This window comes from Cryptotermes secundus, unplaced genomic scaffold, assembly GCF_002891405.2.
Source record: "Cryptotermes secundus unplaced genomic scaffold, Csec_1.0 scaffold286, whole genome shotgun sequence".
In the NCBI taxonomy this organism is placed as follows: domain Eukaryota; kingdom Metazoa; phylum Arthropoda; class Insecta; order Blattodea; family Kalotermitidae; genus Cryptotermes; species Cryptotermes secundus.
This window is the reverse complement of record NW_019736399.1, coordinates 1855520-1871517: the sequence shown is the minus strand read 5'-3', so window position 1 is coordinate 1871517 and position 15998 is coordinate 1855520. Positions and strand designations below refer to the sequence as shown.

General features: G+C 39.6%; 1 protein-coding gene across 2 annotated transcripts in view; it reads right to left on the bottom strand.

The window, feature by feature from the left end:
- LOC111869850 (protein SERAC1) overlaps positions 1–15998 on the bottom strand; it is a 59188-nt gene that overhangs the window by 3186 nt on the left and 40004 nt on the right. The window contains exons 6-9 of one of the 2 annotated variants that reach the window (XM_023861681.2): positions 8364–8491; positions 5735–5884; positions 4187–4333; positions 3006–3072 (exon numbers count right to left, since the gene is read on the bottom strand). In XM_023861681.2, the coding sequence (XP_023717449.1) occupies positions 3006–3072; positions 4187–4333; positions 5735–5884; positions 8364–8491 (492 nt within the window). The remainder of the gene's footprint in view (positions 1–3005; positions 3073–4186; positions 4334–5734; positions 5885–8363; positions 8492–15998) is intronic. The other variant, XM_023861682.2, reaches the window with a different exon arrangement.

Below are 15998 nucleotides of genomic sequence, written 5' to 3'. Positions count from 1 at the left end.
CCATTTAGGGCCGAAACATGTAGTGTGGAGGAGGAAAAAGAAGTAAAAACTACAATAAAATTGTTGCACTTAAGACGGTATTTGTCCATATATATTATATATCTGACATTTATCAGTTATTTGCAATGCTGCAAACTTTAATCATCAGAAAAGAAACTGGGGAAAACCATGTAATATAAGGGTATTGTTTTCTGGGATGTGGTACCATGTAGTCTGGTAGAAATTCACCACTCTGGAGGAACATACTTCCTCCATTTTCAGGGTCAAAGAGTAAGCCAAGCAAGCAGCAGGAAGCAATCAGCAAGCACAGTACTTCCCACCAAGCCCGCACAATATGGAAGAACAGCTACTACAACTCCATTAAGGAAGGATCCTCACCCTGGGACAAACCCCAACCTACCAACAGCCCTAGTCTAATAACCATCTGCCTACCAAGATGTACTTTGGTTCATGCATTCTTCTCCCTTTCCATCCCTGGAAACAGTCTGCTGACTCACAGTGACCTCCCCACCATGCTCCACCATGCTTAACCCACAGCAGCAAGTTAAGAAACTTTTGCCTGGTAAGCACTTGAATGGGTGATCACTCAAGAACATCAGTTGCCAGGGTTATTTACATGCTTTTCTTGGCCCTTAAAATGGCCGTTTGACATACTTTCCTGGACCATTCTTCTTATGCTTGCTTCTTCCTTCCCATCCCTTGGGAAATCTAGTGTCAACTCACAGTGATCTTTGCACTGTTTGGGTTAAGAAACACTTTGCTTGGTGAGCACTTAGATGGGTGACAACTTGAGAACATCAGCTGCTGATGGGCTTTTTTATGCATTCCTTGGCTATTAAATGAGCTCTTCATAACTTTCCAATTCCAGTGTTTCTACTGGCCTAGATGAGGCACCAATTCCCATTCTATCTAGCCTTCCACCATTCCATTTAAAAACAGAATGCTACAACAGGAACTCACCAACTTACACAATTCAACTCTGAAGATGAAGGCAACATACACCTCTAAAACAATGGCAACATCGCCCAAAACCACAAGTATAAAAACCCAAGAACAGAATTAACATCTATAAGTGGTTATCTATTCCAGTACTTATAAATGTGGTACTACAATTTTGTGTACATGAAATTCTGAAGATAAATAAACCATTCTGGCATGGGAATACAATTTTTTATATGGTCTGCCCCGCATGAACTGTGTTGTAGAAATCATATAAGTGACAATTATGAGCCCAAGAACCTGAAGACATCTCATGCAATTAACTACCATGAACAACAAAACTTCTTTTGAAATCTTGGTGCAAAGGAAAATAAATAAAACAATATATGGACTCACAGAGTGGTTTGAAAGGAATAGATTAACTATTAATAAAGAAAAATCAAGAGCAATATCCTTTCATCAACCTGAAAAAGTACAAGTCGAATGCTCATCAATAAAGCTCTACGATACAGTCATCAATTATACAGAACATACAAAATTTTGAGGTGGACTGCACATACTCAACAACTAGCAAATAAATTGTGTAAAATATGTTTTCCCTTACTAGTAGTCAAAAGAGTGTCAGGGTTAGAGACTGTTCGCACCTTATAGTATGCTTATTTTCAATCCTTGTTATTATATGGATTGATATTTTGGGGCAATTCAGGAAATGCAAACTTAATCTTCAGGTTGCAGAAGAGAGCTATTAGAGCTATGATACAAATCCCAAAAACAATTAGTTGTAAACAATATTTTAAATTGCTACATATTGTGACATGCTGAGCTATGGATGATGCCCCTCCCCCACCCCCCGCCAGCCGTGATGCGCCGAGTGAAGCCGAAGCGAGCTGATGTTAGCCGAGTCCTAGCATCCTGGTCGCTAGGCAACGCGAGTCAACAGCGGTGACGTCACCAAGTAGTAACAGCGGTTACTTCCGCTAGCGTTACTAGCAACACAGCACCAGGCAACAAGGGTGCCTGTTACGTGGCCGTTTTCCGTATTGTCCGATCGAGGCTACATAAGGAGCAGCGAAGGCTATTCACAGTCAGTTAGTCCAGGAGCTACCTACGAGTCAGTCCTAGAGCTACGTTAGTTCCGAGTTAGCCAGCAACCAGTCAGTTGTATTGTGGCATTTGGAGCGTACTATTTGTGATACTGCAGATAGCAGTAATCTTAAATCTGTAATTTGGGTGATTGTATGAGCGAATGTGAAATAAAATTCGCTATATCAAATACGGCGTGAAGTTATTTGTCGCGATATACGCCCGATACGCGACAATATATTACCTTTACCATGTCTGTATATATATGAAATTCTAGTTTACATAAAAACCAATTTGAATGTTTTCATAACCAATTCAGGAATACACTTGCACAATACAAGGAGAAAAGAGGACTTGTTCATAGTGCCATGTAATATGAGTCTATACAAAAACAATTTCATTAATATTGGACTTCGTATGTTAAATCAGTTGCCACAGTATATTAAAGAGATACCAGTACTATACAAGTTTAAAAAGACTTTGAAGACATTCCTGCTTGATCATCGTTTCTATAGTATAGACGAGTTTCTCTTGTTTGGGGGAAAATCCTAGTTCTAATCACTTGTAAACATATATTTCAAGAATAAATAACCTGTAGATTTTAATATTAGTAATGTTATAGGGATGCCTATTGCCCTACTCTGTATTTTTTTTCTTACAGGAACAAGATTGAGGGTACCAGGGTATTTTGTGCCGGGATAGAAGGATCAGGTCTTGAGGCGTACAGTGGTATNTATTTATTATATTATTATTATTATTATTATTTATTATTATAAAGTATTTGACTTGTCCTATATCATGTATAATGATCCATGGATATGAAGTAAATAAATAAATAAATAAATAAATCTCTTTCATTGGTGCTCTTGTTTTGTCATTAAAACATACCTAAAGTCTGTGATTTTACACCTTATTTTCAGATAATAAATATTATCTTGTGCTATCAGTAAAACAGTTTGTTGGTTTGAAAATACACAACCAACCTGCTTGACGGCTTGCAAATGTTTCTATGATCCAATGGAGCACCACACAGTTCACCAATCCCAAGATCTGCAAGTGAATTTGTTATTAAAGTCACAATTTTGGATGCTGTAGCAAAACGAGTTGTGTCTAAAGACATAACTATATTTACCCTACAAACATTCTATTGATCCATTAATAAAATAATGGATGAGTGACTATTCAAGATTATACTGAGAGAGTTACTTTTTAAATTATTTCTCTAGCTAGATAATGATTAACATTTGTATTATTCATACCAAACAACTATTTAAACTGGCAAATTAGTTAGTAAACCTTGATACAAAGACATTGTTAGACTTGCTGTGCATGGTTTGGAATGGATAGTAACGGAAGAATTCTTTCAATGGTTATTTTGCTGGTGGTGTGCAATAGTACACAATACCAGCATCTTTTCTTATAATAAATAATCCGTTATTAAAAATAAAATAATAGTGTTCTTGAAAAATTATCAGACATTAATTGATAATTGAATGTTTTCAGTTTGGACATATAATGTGCTAGAAAGTAGGTTAAAAATGGGATTAAAGTAATCTGATATGAATCACTTGAATAGTTATTTTGAGGTTATGGAAGCATAAGTTAATTATTCAGTTAAGACCTTGAAGATGGAGGCGGTATATTCCTCTGAAATGATAGTACCCACCCACCACAATGCATGTCATAATCCAGAAGACCCCACACAGTATGAATCGCCACCACCATGAAGAATTCATATCATATATAACATGTATACATGTTAAATATTTAAGAGCCAGTCATGGTAGCCGAGCGGTCTAAGGCATGTACTGTCTTTGCTCGCATGGAAACCGGGATCATGTGTTCGAATCCCAATCAGGGTATGGCTGTTTAGTTTGTGTGTGTGCATTTTTTTGTGTTTGTGTACAGGTAGAGGCCATGCGACAAGCTGATCACCAGCCCAAGAAGTCCTACCGTATGTGTAAGATCTAGAAAAAACGAAGTGAACGGAGAAGTTCATGGAGGTAGGCCTAGGCCCACTGGGGCTGTAGTGCCAAGGAGGAAAAAAAAATTAAGATGGTCTTTCTCAAATTAAATTTTATTTGGATCAATTAACATCTTTATACTTCCATCATTTTCAATTTTAGAAAACACAAGCAATTTTGGGGCTACCAGGTAAACTCACCTGCAGACTCAATGGACACTATCTGAATGTAAAGGAAAGTCATGAATGTTTGAACTGTTTCAATGAAACTGAAAATCTCAGCTTCTAGCTGCTGCTCCTCAATGAGTGACAGAAATTTTTCATGCAGTTCCAGCACCTCACGGCAGTCTGTAAAAAGAGACATCACTCCATATAAAAATGACTACACAAACTTGAAATCAATCTACACATTTTCAGCCAGAAACTTAAACTTCTGTCTTCAGTTCTGTGCATCTTTCAGATTCAGAGTCCTATGTGCTATATAATGCATCATCTGCAGAGATATGGAGCATAGGTCCAAAGATCTTGGGTCTGAAATTCATTACAGACTATCAAGAGTAGATATTTAGATGTATGCTAAATTATGTTTGTCAAATCATTTACATTGGTAACAGTGAGAACACCGATACATGTGTCAATAGGGCATATTTCAAAGCCTGTTGTGTTCACTACATATTAAAATTTGGCTATTTTTTGTTTTAATTTATAAAATAGTAACAACATCTTATTAAAAAAACTCTGTGGTTTTAGTCCACAAGCGAAATATACCGAGTGATCGACTGCTGCTTGTCAGCGAAGTTAGTACCGACTTTAGCGGATAGAGGGTGTTGCGTGGCCAGCGCAACGAATCCCCATGGCCTTTAATTTCGGTTTTCTAAACCGGAGCCGCTATTTCCTTGAAATAGCTACTCAATTATCCTCACTAGGCTGAGTGGACCCCGTTCCAGACCCACTACTCAGAAAAAATCTGGTAGCACTGGGAATCGAACCCGGACCTCTAAATCTGTAGCCAGGAACTCTGACCACTAGAACACAGAGGCGGTCAACAACATTTTATACAGATTTAAATTCATGTGTCTCAATCTCCATCATTATTTGAAGGACAACAGTTACCATTGTGGACCTGACTTTGAGTTCTGTTTTTTGCCACCTATGTACAATGTCGGTAAATATTGTCACTACAGGTTTTGGCCTAACTGGCTATCATCAGGTGCACAGGTTGCTGTGATGAAGGAATCCGCTGCTCACTATAATACTCTTCTGCTTTTCTTATGTAGTTGCTTCAGATTAATTCTAGGATATGTGGATTAACCAGCTGTTTTATTTGCATGTTCTTGAACTATTGTTATTCACAGGTTTGTTTATGATTTTGTTGGTTTGTCTTTGGCTTGCTCTGTGGCTATGCTGGATTTACTATCGTAATAGAACACCAACTCATTTCTGAGGCCAAAATATCCATAGATCACTGGTACCAGTTAACACAGGCACAGTATTGTGGGTGTGGACTATTGTTTAAGACAACAACTGCTGATCCCCGTGCTGTGTTCCATAGAATCATAGAATCCAGAATTCTTCTGGAATGTGTACTCTAGTAAAAAGGTACCAATGTTCTGAAGACAGAAGCATCTTCTAACCCAAAGATGAGGCAACAGGTTCCTCAGAAACATAGGCACCTTACAACTAGATGACACAGCAGATTTCTATTCACTGCCATGAGAACCTCAAGTTCTACAGACTATACCTACTTACCTTTTTGCACTTCTGTTAGCTCTACTGATTGTCTCAACAGCGGAAGATTAATTTGTGCGCATGGTGAGCCCCGATGAGGCACACTGTAGAACATGATGCCACGTGTATTGCCATAAAATCCAGAAAGTTTGTCATCTCCTCTCTCATATGCTGTTAACCAGACATAAAATTTCTGTCCATAAAATTTATTCACTCTCATGTATATTTTAATACTTATTTACTTACTTATGTAGCTGAGCCCTTCTTGAAGAGAGGCCAAATCTACAGCTACTCAATGATTTTCCTGAATTTTATGGAACCTGAAGGTTAATTACCATGTTCACAAGGGCCCTTCACCAGTCCCTATCCTGAGTCAGACCAATCCAATCCATATCATCCCATCCTATCTCTCTAAGATCCATTTTAATATTGTCCACCTACCTACACCTTGGTCTTCCCAGTGGTCTCCTTCCTTCCAGCTTTCCCACCAATATCCTACATGCATTCTTCCTTTCCCCCATTCATGCTACATGCCCTGCCCACCTCATCCTCCTTGACTTGATCATTCTACTTACACTTGGAGAGGAGTACAAGTTATGAAGCTCTTCATATTGCAGTTTTCTCCAATCTCCTGCCACTTCATCTCTCTTCGGTCCAAATATTCTCCTCAATACCCTGTTCTCAAACGCCCTCAGTCTATGTTCCTCCCTCAATGTCAGAGACCAAGTTTCACACCCATACAGAACCATGCATACAGTAATACAGTTCATAAATGGTTGTTGTTGTTGTTATTGGAGGGGGTGGGTTTCCCCATGCACTTAGACCAGGTATTGGTCCATTGTGCATCCCCTTATGATATTCTACCAGTCTCTATACCCTACCGGTACTGGTGCATGCCATCAGTCCCGACTCAGCCAGCGAGTTCAGCCTCTACTGGCTCAGCAGTATCTCGATGCTTCCCCCATCTACCATAGGCGTTAGAGACTACTATTGGGCAGGAAATGTCCTGAATTTGGCTCAGAGGTCCCCTTTTGAGACATGAGGTTCCTTTACGTGCCGTAAAGCTACAACACGGGACCCACGGCTTAAAGTCCCTCCCGGAAGACTTTTTCCCTGAATTTTTCCGCCCTTAAAAATTCCACGACCTCCACCGGGTTTGAACCCGCGTACCTTGAGTCATGAGGTGGGAACATTACCCCTAGACTACGGAGGCCGCTGTTCATAAATGATTACTAGACTTCTGAGTGCATACATTTGACAAATAATACTCATTCTGCAGTACATGCAGTAAGCTTTTGCCACCATGGAAACACATTATGTTGTGCCCTCTGCCCATTGCACAGTCAGTTGCTGAATTTGTACCGCATAGTTTACTGCAAATTGCACTCACAAGATTATCAGTTTTTCTGTCATCTCATATAGAAAGAACCTGTGATATTCATTACTTAGCAGCTAAAGACTATATTCCATAATATAGTTCACAAAATTCCAAATACGTTCATTAGAGTTTATAAAGCTTACAAATGGGTTAGCTATTTAACTTCATTCATTAAGAAAGTTTGTGTAATGTAAAGAGTGAATGATTATCTGTGAAGTTAGAAAGACTTAACTGGCATCTAAATTACATTTCTGAATTGAAGAAGTTGACAGAAGCCATAGTAAGTGTGTATACTTTTGATGAAAATAAAGTATTTCAAGTAGTTGCCTCACTTTAGTAATACCTTCATGTTTTATTAATAAAGTACTAAGAGTACAGACATCAGAAGTTGTACAGATAGACTACAGATACAGTGTATTAGATATCTGCATACTTAAAATGACAATCACATAATAGTAAGTATATGCATGGTATAGACAGTTGCCAGGTCAAAAGAATGCATTGCTGGGGTTCAGCAACACAATGCTCTGACAGTGAAATTAACGCTCAAGATGTCACAACATTGCAATTGTATAGCTTTGAGTCTCTCTCAGTGTGACAAACTTTCACTTGTCAGTCATCACATGTGAATTTCAATACAGGTGTCCATAAAGTCCCAGTCTATTTTGTTCCAGTACAAATCCTGAATTGATTTTTCAGTAGGTTCAGACTTGTGATAATTACTATTAAATTGTTCCATGATATCTTCTTTGGATTCAAAGTTACACCATTACCATAAATGCTTATATATTCATTACCAATTGTGTCATGATAAAAAATAAGCAATGCTATAGTATAATGTAAAGATAAGCAATGCTATAGTATAATGTAAAGATAAGCAATGCTATAGTATAATGTAAAGATAAGCAATGCTATAGTATAATGTAAAGATAAAGAAGCCCCTCTGCTTAGTTGAGCACCACACCACAAAGACTTGTGAAGGAGTGGAGGTATAGTTCCACACATTCTTAATATCGGTAGTAACAGAGGTGAGTGGTCAGTTTCACACCCTGGCTGCTTTATGACTGGGAAATAGTCCTTGGTACACATTGGTTGGGAAGCTTGGTGGAATCTGGAGCCAGTCTGGCCATTGTCGAGAAGAGAAAAGTCTCTTCCCACTGTCAGAAATCGCCCCCTGATCCCTTGGTTCCACCCTATAGCCTAGTCTGAATTATCTGGATCGTAAAATTCATTGTTATTCTGTACAAAGAGAAACTTCAAGGTGATACTTACCATCAACTATCATCTGCTTAACAAAGAGGCCACCTTTTGAATGTCCCACCCATATGATGGGGTTCTTACCCACACCTAGCTCCTTCAAGTGATCCATCATCTCACGACTCCGCTCCAGCATACATGTCCTGGAACATGAAATATACAACACTTTCAAACACGTCGTCAGAAACTTCCAGTGTGATTTCATACACATTCAATATCAGGAATTTCCAATCTTGCACAGTTTAACATTAGTTCCTGTGTCCTCATGGTAGTAAAGATGGCTATGAAGAGCACTGTCTTCTGGGATATAATGCCATGTAGTCTAGTGAAAGTCAACTGACTTCTCAAAAGAACATGTCGCCTCCATCTTCAGAGTTGAAAACTAAGCCAAGCTAGAAAAGGGCAAAAGAACCAGCACTTTCGCCAGAATACATGGCGTTACATCTCATAAGAGAAAACTTTTCATTAGTCCTTGCTGTGTTTGTCATAGTTGCAAGTCACTGGTATCATTTGTAAGTTTATGCTGTTACATTTACTCAGGCACCTACATCATATAGTGTTAAATGGCAGAATACTTTTGAGTGATGAACTGGGGAAGCATCACACAAAAGTTACGTGTATATTGGAAATTGTTTGTAATCTGAGGTATATGAGATCCTCATATCTAGTTCTGGGCTCAGTCACAACTGCCACTATTAATTCTCCAACAGAAAAATAATCTGTCAGTACAATGATGAGCAGCCACCCAAAAATGGGAGTAGATTCAGCTCTTAAAATGTCATGTACACAGTGTGTCCAGGTTCTGTTAGGACTGTGTTCATTAAAAATACAAGACGTGAATTATTTTCAAAATTTCACTCTTTTTATTCAAAATAGTCTCCCCTTCTGAATCAATACATAGGTGGAATCGATTGAAAATTTTTCGAAAACAGTCACTGTACTCCTTTTGAGGAATCGCATTTAAAACTGTGGTACATTCCCTTTGGATACCTTGGATGGTGTCGTGACGGTCTCCTTTCATCGGCAACTTAACTTTTGGGAACAACCAGAAATCTGCTGGAGCCAAATCTGAGGAATACGGGAGATGATTAAGGACTGTGATCCCATTTCTGGTCAAAAAATCGTGCACGGTCTTCGATTTGTGGGGTGGAGAATTGTCATGGAGGAGCGATCAGGAACCTTGCTCTCGATATTCATGTCGAATTCAAAGAATTTTCGCCCACAAACGATTGCGGACTCTGAGATAATAATCAGAATTCATTGTTTGACCTTCTGGCAGAAATTCCTTGTGAATGATTCCTTTGGAATCGAAGAAAACGGTTAGAAGTGTCTTTACTCGACTCTTTTGCATGCGCACTTTCTTTGGTTTCGGCTTCTTTGGGCTCAACCACGCTGCACTCTGCCACTTTGTGAGAGACTCATATTGAAAGCACCATGTCTCGTCACTAGTAACAATCGATTTTGTAAATTTTGTATCACTTTGGGCCGACCGTAACATGTCTTTGCGGTGTTCCACTCTGGCATGTTTTTCATCGCCTGACAGCTCGTGTGGTACAAACCGCGCACAGAACTTCCGTTTGCCCAAATCATGGGTCAAAATTTGATGCACAGTAATTTTTGGTATTCCCAAAAGCTCCTCGATGAGTCTTGCAGAAACACACCTGTCTGATGCAAGGCTTTCGGTCACTTTTTCAAATTTTCTTCAGTGCGACTTGTTCTCGGCTTTCATGCACGTGAAGCGTCTTTAATGTCCTCCCTGCCGTCACGAAATACAGCATACCATCGAAAAATGTTCGAGCGACTCAAACAGTCACTACTGTACACACTTCATCATTTCGTAAGCTTCTCCGGCTGTTTTGCCTAACTTCAGACAAAATTTGATGTTGGTTCTCTGTTCGAACGCCATTTTCCGACAAGCGTCAGAACAGTTCTATTACATTCAAGGTCAGAACACATGATGCAGCGATGCTTGCGCTTTGAAATTATAGACGGCCACAGATGAAACTTCAAAAATCTTAACGCCACAACTCGCCAACAGATGGCAATGCAGGGCAAAAATTAAAAAAAATGAGTCCCAACGGATCCTGGACACACCGTGTATGTCATGTATAACAAATGGTGAATAGTGTCTAGCATAACATTGGTGTAGTGGCAGCGAAGCAAACACTGTCACAGACCTTTAGAGAACTGTTTATAGGAATGAGTCATGGTCTATTTTAAGGTTTTGTCCTAACATTTTCTAGGAGGGGAATCGAGTTAGCTCAAGTAAAATGCTTCTGACTTGGATAAAGTGATAGAGATAACTCCTATTACGGAAACATCTCGGCTGCGCACAGAGTTTACTTCCTCAAGAGAACTATAAATTAAACAATGCTTACAATTCTTTATTGGAGTCAATTACCTAAGCTACTGCATGTTTCGGCTTTTAAAGCCATCATCAGGCAAACACATGATTACTATATTCACACACCATTGAACTGCAATTTCATTGCGATAGTGAAGCTGGATACTTTATAACTGTTACATTATAAAATATATGGTATAAAAATACAATGAATTATAAACTTATTATAAAACGAAAGTTATATGAATGATTAAAAACTCTTCATGTGAGATTGCATATCATGAAGTCAGTTGTTGCAATCTTGTAATATCCCGCGGACATGATGGTATATTCTAGACTTGTATACATATAGTAAACTGCTTGGAGCCACGTGGTATAGATGTAGTGTTATTTAACATTAATTGTTTGGCCGGTGCTTCATCTTAAAATGAATTTTGTCCATTCTGTTGGGAATACAGTTTGCAACTGATTTAGCGATGTATGTTATTTATTTATTTATTTATTTATTTACTGTTATTATTTATACCATATATTTTATAATGTAACACTTATCAAGTATTCAGCTTTACTATCACAATGAAATGCAGTTCAATAGTGTGTGAATGTAGTAATCATATGTTTGCCTGATGATAGCTTTAAAAGCCAAAACATGTAGTAGCTAAGGTTATTATAATCTTAACATTATGTTGTTGTGTTACGATGGACTCCAATTACACAACAGGATGCAGAAATGAAAATTAAACAATACTTGATGTAATATAAATTTCTAGCAAAGAAATGATTGGAATAAGGAAACAATAAATCAGTCTATCAGTAATATCAAGACTCTAATTTAAAGTAGTTACATATCCTAGGAGAAAAAAGACAACATTACAACTGCTTTGAAAGTCATGACCTGATACTGAAGACAAATACAGGGGAGTAATGAACACAGAGGTAAAAAATCTTTAAATTAAATATGGCTGAAGAGTCTATACAAAAGGACAACACTACACATTTACGTGACATCCTGACCTCTCTAAAATCATCTGTTTCACTGACAAAAAACTGCCTAAGACTAGAGACACGTGTGTGTCAATTTTGGGAACATATAGTGCTGTCCAGCAGACATTGTATAATCAATCAATTTATACTTAGAAGACGTCAAGGGTGATCTGAATGTTGAATATGAAGGAGGTTGAAAAATTATCATCAATTCATTGAGCTAGTTTGTGAACCCAATATTCAAGGGGTAACCAAAATTTTCTGTTTAACAAATGTTACTGTTAATAACTTCTCTGATGTTGAAATGCCACAAGGAGTTAGTTTCAAACTACTGAGCACGGACGCTGCGTAATGTTTCTTCCGCTGTTTTCGAGCACCACATAAATTTAGTTTGTAAGGACCAATGTTCAGAAGCATAATATCTTCTACATATCACAGAAAGGGTTAAGAACACTTTCAGTAACTGATTCATATAGAATCGGGTGTCCAGATGAAAGATATCCGAAACATAAAATGTATATCTCTGAAAGTAATTGTCATACACATATCTGGATTATGTCATCGGGAAGGAAAACCATGTAAGTGTTCTTCCATGCTCGGCTTATGCGCATGCGCCACCACATTTCTGCCACCATGTTAGGAACCACTTGGACAGGGTGATGGCTGGGAGATAGATCAGCAGGAGTGGATCAATCGCTTGGCCTCCTGGGTCGCCAGATTTAACCCCACTGAATTTCTTCTTGTGTGGTTATGTGAAGAACATTGTCTACCAGGTTAAGATCAATGACATGCAACACCTGAAAGCCCGCACAAGGGGCGCTGTGGCCATGGTAACACCAAGCATGCTGGATCGCCTGGATATTTGTCGTGCCACCAAGGGAGCCCACATTGAAATGTATTGAGAAAATTATGTACTCAGAAAAAAACTTGATAGTTTCCATTGTAATGGTTTAACCCATAAATGTGTATAATAAAAGCTTTCTGAGATATAATTATTTCATTTTGGACACTTTTCATCCAGACACCCTGTATTGGAATGGAAGGACGATAAGTAAACAACAAAGCTGGTTTCTTATAACAGAAATCCCAGTTCAATTACAGGCTAATCGATGTTGGTTTTTTAGTGGATGAAGTGGTATACCAGCAAGTATTTCTGTGAAAACTTTGGCTTTACCCTGTCAGTTATCCCTCCACCAACATTCTATACTGATCTATCATCTAGGGCTGGTATAATGGGCCCATTTGAGGTTGCAATACCAAAGGACTTATTCTGACCCAACCTCTCAAAATAAAAAAAACTGGGAGAAAGTGTTCATGTTCCAATTTGAGGCAATATTTCTGCATTTACTTGAAAAAATGAGGTAAACCATGGTACATGTTGGTCAGGAGAGACAGTCTCTGTGCCAAGATTTGAACCTAGGAACAGTAGGATACAAAGCAGAGATGCTAGGCACATAATCTGATAAATCATCCATAGTAGAGTCGAGAGTAAGTTGAACTATAGACTGAAAGACAGATGCTGGAGAAATGATAGAACCTGCTACAGTATGAACAGGGAGGAATATAGCCACCGCTTTGTCACACAGTTCAGTTCCCTTACTGGAAATATCATTTGAGTGTGTTATATGCACAACCCATCTTTCTCTGAGTTTCTCCAGAGTTGACAATGGTGCACTATGGGCAATGAATGACACAGTGCATTAACAGCACTGCCATATTAGCATGATACAATGTTTTCAAGGACTACAGATGTTGAGGAAACTTGGGCTATTGAAGTGAAAAAAAAAAGAGAAATTTGTCCCTGTGCTCAACTAAGCGCCACACCATGATAATAATGAGCAAGCTTCCTCTAGTGGTAACGCTTCTGACTTGTGTTACGGAGGTGGCCGAATGGAATACCAGTTGTGACACAAACTATTCTGAGGCGTTCACAGTTCTCCTCAAGCTCAGGATAGTATCTTAGATTAGGCCATAACAACTTCCTTTCACATCCTGTCCAATACCTTATTCACTACCATTCAAATTTCCGACCCTTTGAAGTGTCTGTAAGTGATTTTATCTGTAAACAAACTATGCACAGGCAAAGCCACGATGACGTGTGGTAAATGGACGTACAGTTGGCACCATAGGGGTGAAAGTAACCCTTCAGCTTCATACAGCCCTGGGTACCCATCGAAGTGATGTGGTCCCCAGAGTTAGTCTGAACACTGTTAAGAAGAGAAAACTCGTTTAGCGTTGCCACAAATCCATCTCTGATTCCTTGGATGTACAGCCTGTAACTTAGTACTATACTGACTGAGCTATCCCAGATCCAAATGTCTGATATCAGCGAAACACTAAGAATCTTACACGCGGGAAGAAATCAAGTCAGGATATGGTCACACCATGTGGGGGCACTGACAGAAATCATGAAAACTTCTGAAAAGATTAATCAATTAATTTAGCACCTCACTATGAAGATATATGGGACCTAAGCACTAGTTGGCGGTGAGTGGTCAGCTTCACACCCCAGCTTCTTTACTGTAAGGGGAAGAGCCCCCACATACCAATTGGATAGGAGGCGTCAGTGGGTCCCAGAGCCGGTCTGGGCGCTGTGGCAAAGAGAAAAAATCTTATTCCCTTGCCGGAAATCGAACCCAGCGGCTAGGAGTTACCCACAATTTAAATGTGAGTCTGAAGGAAATATGGATGAACACGTGAAAACATTTAAGGTGGAAGAAAACTAGGAAAAAATTGGTGTAGATAGATGCATTATGGTATCAAGTGGAGTGGCTCTGTGACTAGCTTGTCCGATCACAGTTACGGATAGCCTCATAAAGGCCTGGCGTAAGTTCATTGGTCAGCTGGACGTAAGGCTAAACATTAATTCTGCCTCCGCTTATGAAGCTTGTTAAAACAGAAATAGGAATGGTCTTCTAGTGTGTAGGAATGCGCTGCAGCTGCGCGGTGTCCGACGGTTGCGCTGTCCATCAGCCAGTGGGGTCAGATCTCTGTCTCTTCTGCAATTTACGAAAAAAAGAGTGGAAGTCTCGGCATGCATGTACAATATGGACATCATTCAACTCACAAATTAACACTGTAATTGGTTTATAACAAGGCGTTTCCAAGTAGTTCGGTGTAGCTCAGTCAATACAATGAGATGCTAGAACCTCGATAACCACGATTCGATTCTCGGAATATAAAGAATTTCTCCCTTCGCCTTCTCAGTTAGGTCTGTTAGAAAGAGCTTCTCTCTGTTATTGGATTGTTACCACCCCCCCCACTCACTCACTCATGGAGCTGAGCCCTTCTTGAGGAGCCGCAAATTCTGCAGCTACTCAAGAACTTTCCAGCATTTTATGAAACCCGAAGGTTCATTACCGTGTTCACAAGGGCCCTCCACTGATCCCTATCCTGAGCCAGATCAATCCAATCCATACCATCCCATCTTATCTCTCTAAGATCCATTTTAATATTGCCCACCCACGTACGCCTTGGTCTTCCCAGTGGTCTTCTTCCTTCCGGTTTTCCCACCAATATCCTATATGCATTCCGCTTCTCCCCCATTCGTGCCAAATGCACTGCCCATATCATCCTCCTTGTCTTCGTCATTCTAATTATACTCGTACTTGGAGAAGAGTACAAGTTATGAAGCTCCTCATTATGCAGTTTCTCCAACCTCCTGTCACTTCAGCTCTCTTCGGTCCAAATATTCTCTTCAACACCCTGTCCTCAAACACCCTCAGTCTATGTTCCTCCCTTAATGCCAGAGACCAAGCTGATTGTTGGGCCGTGCCATAGCTCAAGCGGTTAGTTGCTGGCTTTCCACCGCGGTGGCCCGGGTTCGATCCCGGGTCTGGTCAAGTAGGATTTGTGATGGACAAAGTGGCGCTGGGGTAGGTTTCCTCCGGGTACTTCGGTTTCCCGTGCCAATCTTCATTCCACCAATTGCTCCACAGTCACCCTCACATATCATCTGGGGCTGGTACAATAGGCCAGAAATGGCCGCAGTACAAGGGACTTAGTCCCGCCCCACTAGCAATAAAAAAAAAGAGTTTATTGTTCCTTCCTCCCGTTTTTATATATAACGGAAACAGATTCGGTTTCAGAAACGCTGTGGTCAGTTTGGAGTACAAGACGACAACCAAAACCACACAAACCTAGTAATGCTAAGTAGGACAGAGCCTGCTACTTCAGCATCCTGCACAACTGCTTAGTTTCATAACGTTTTATATGATGTGGTCTATAGAGGCATAAACTGTAAATGCACAAAAGGCAAAGTTAAATCACTGCTTAATTAATTAACCTCTAATCCATGAAGGCGCATGAGGGAGTGGAGATAT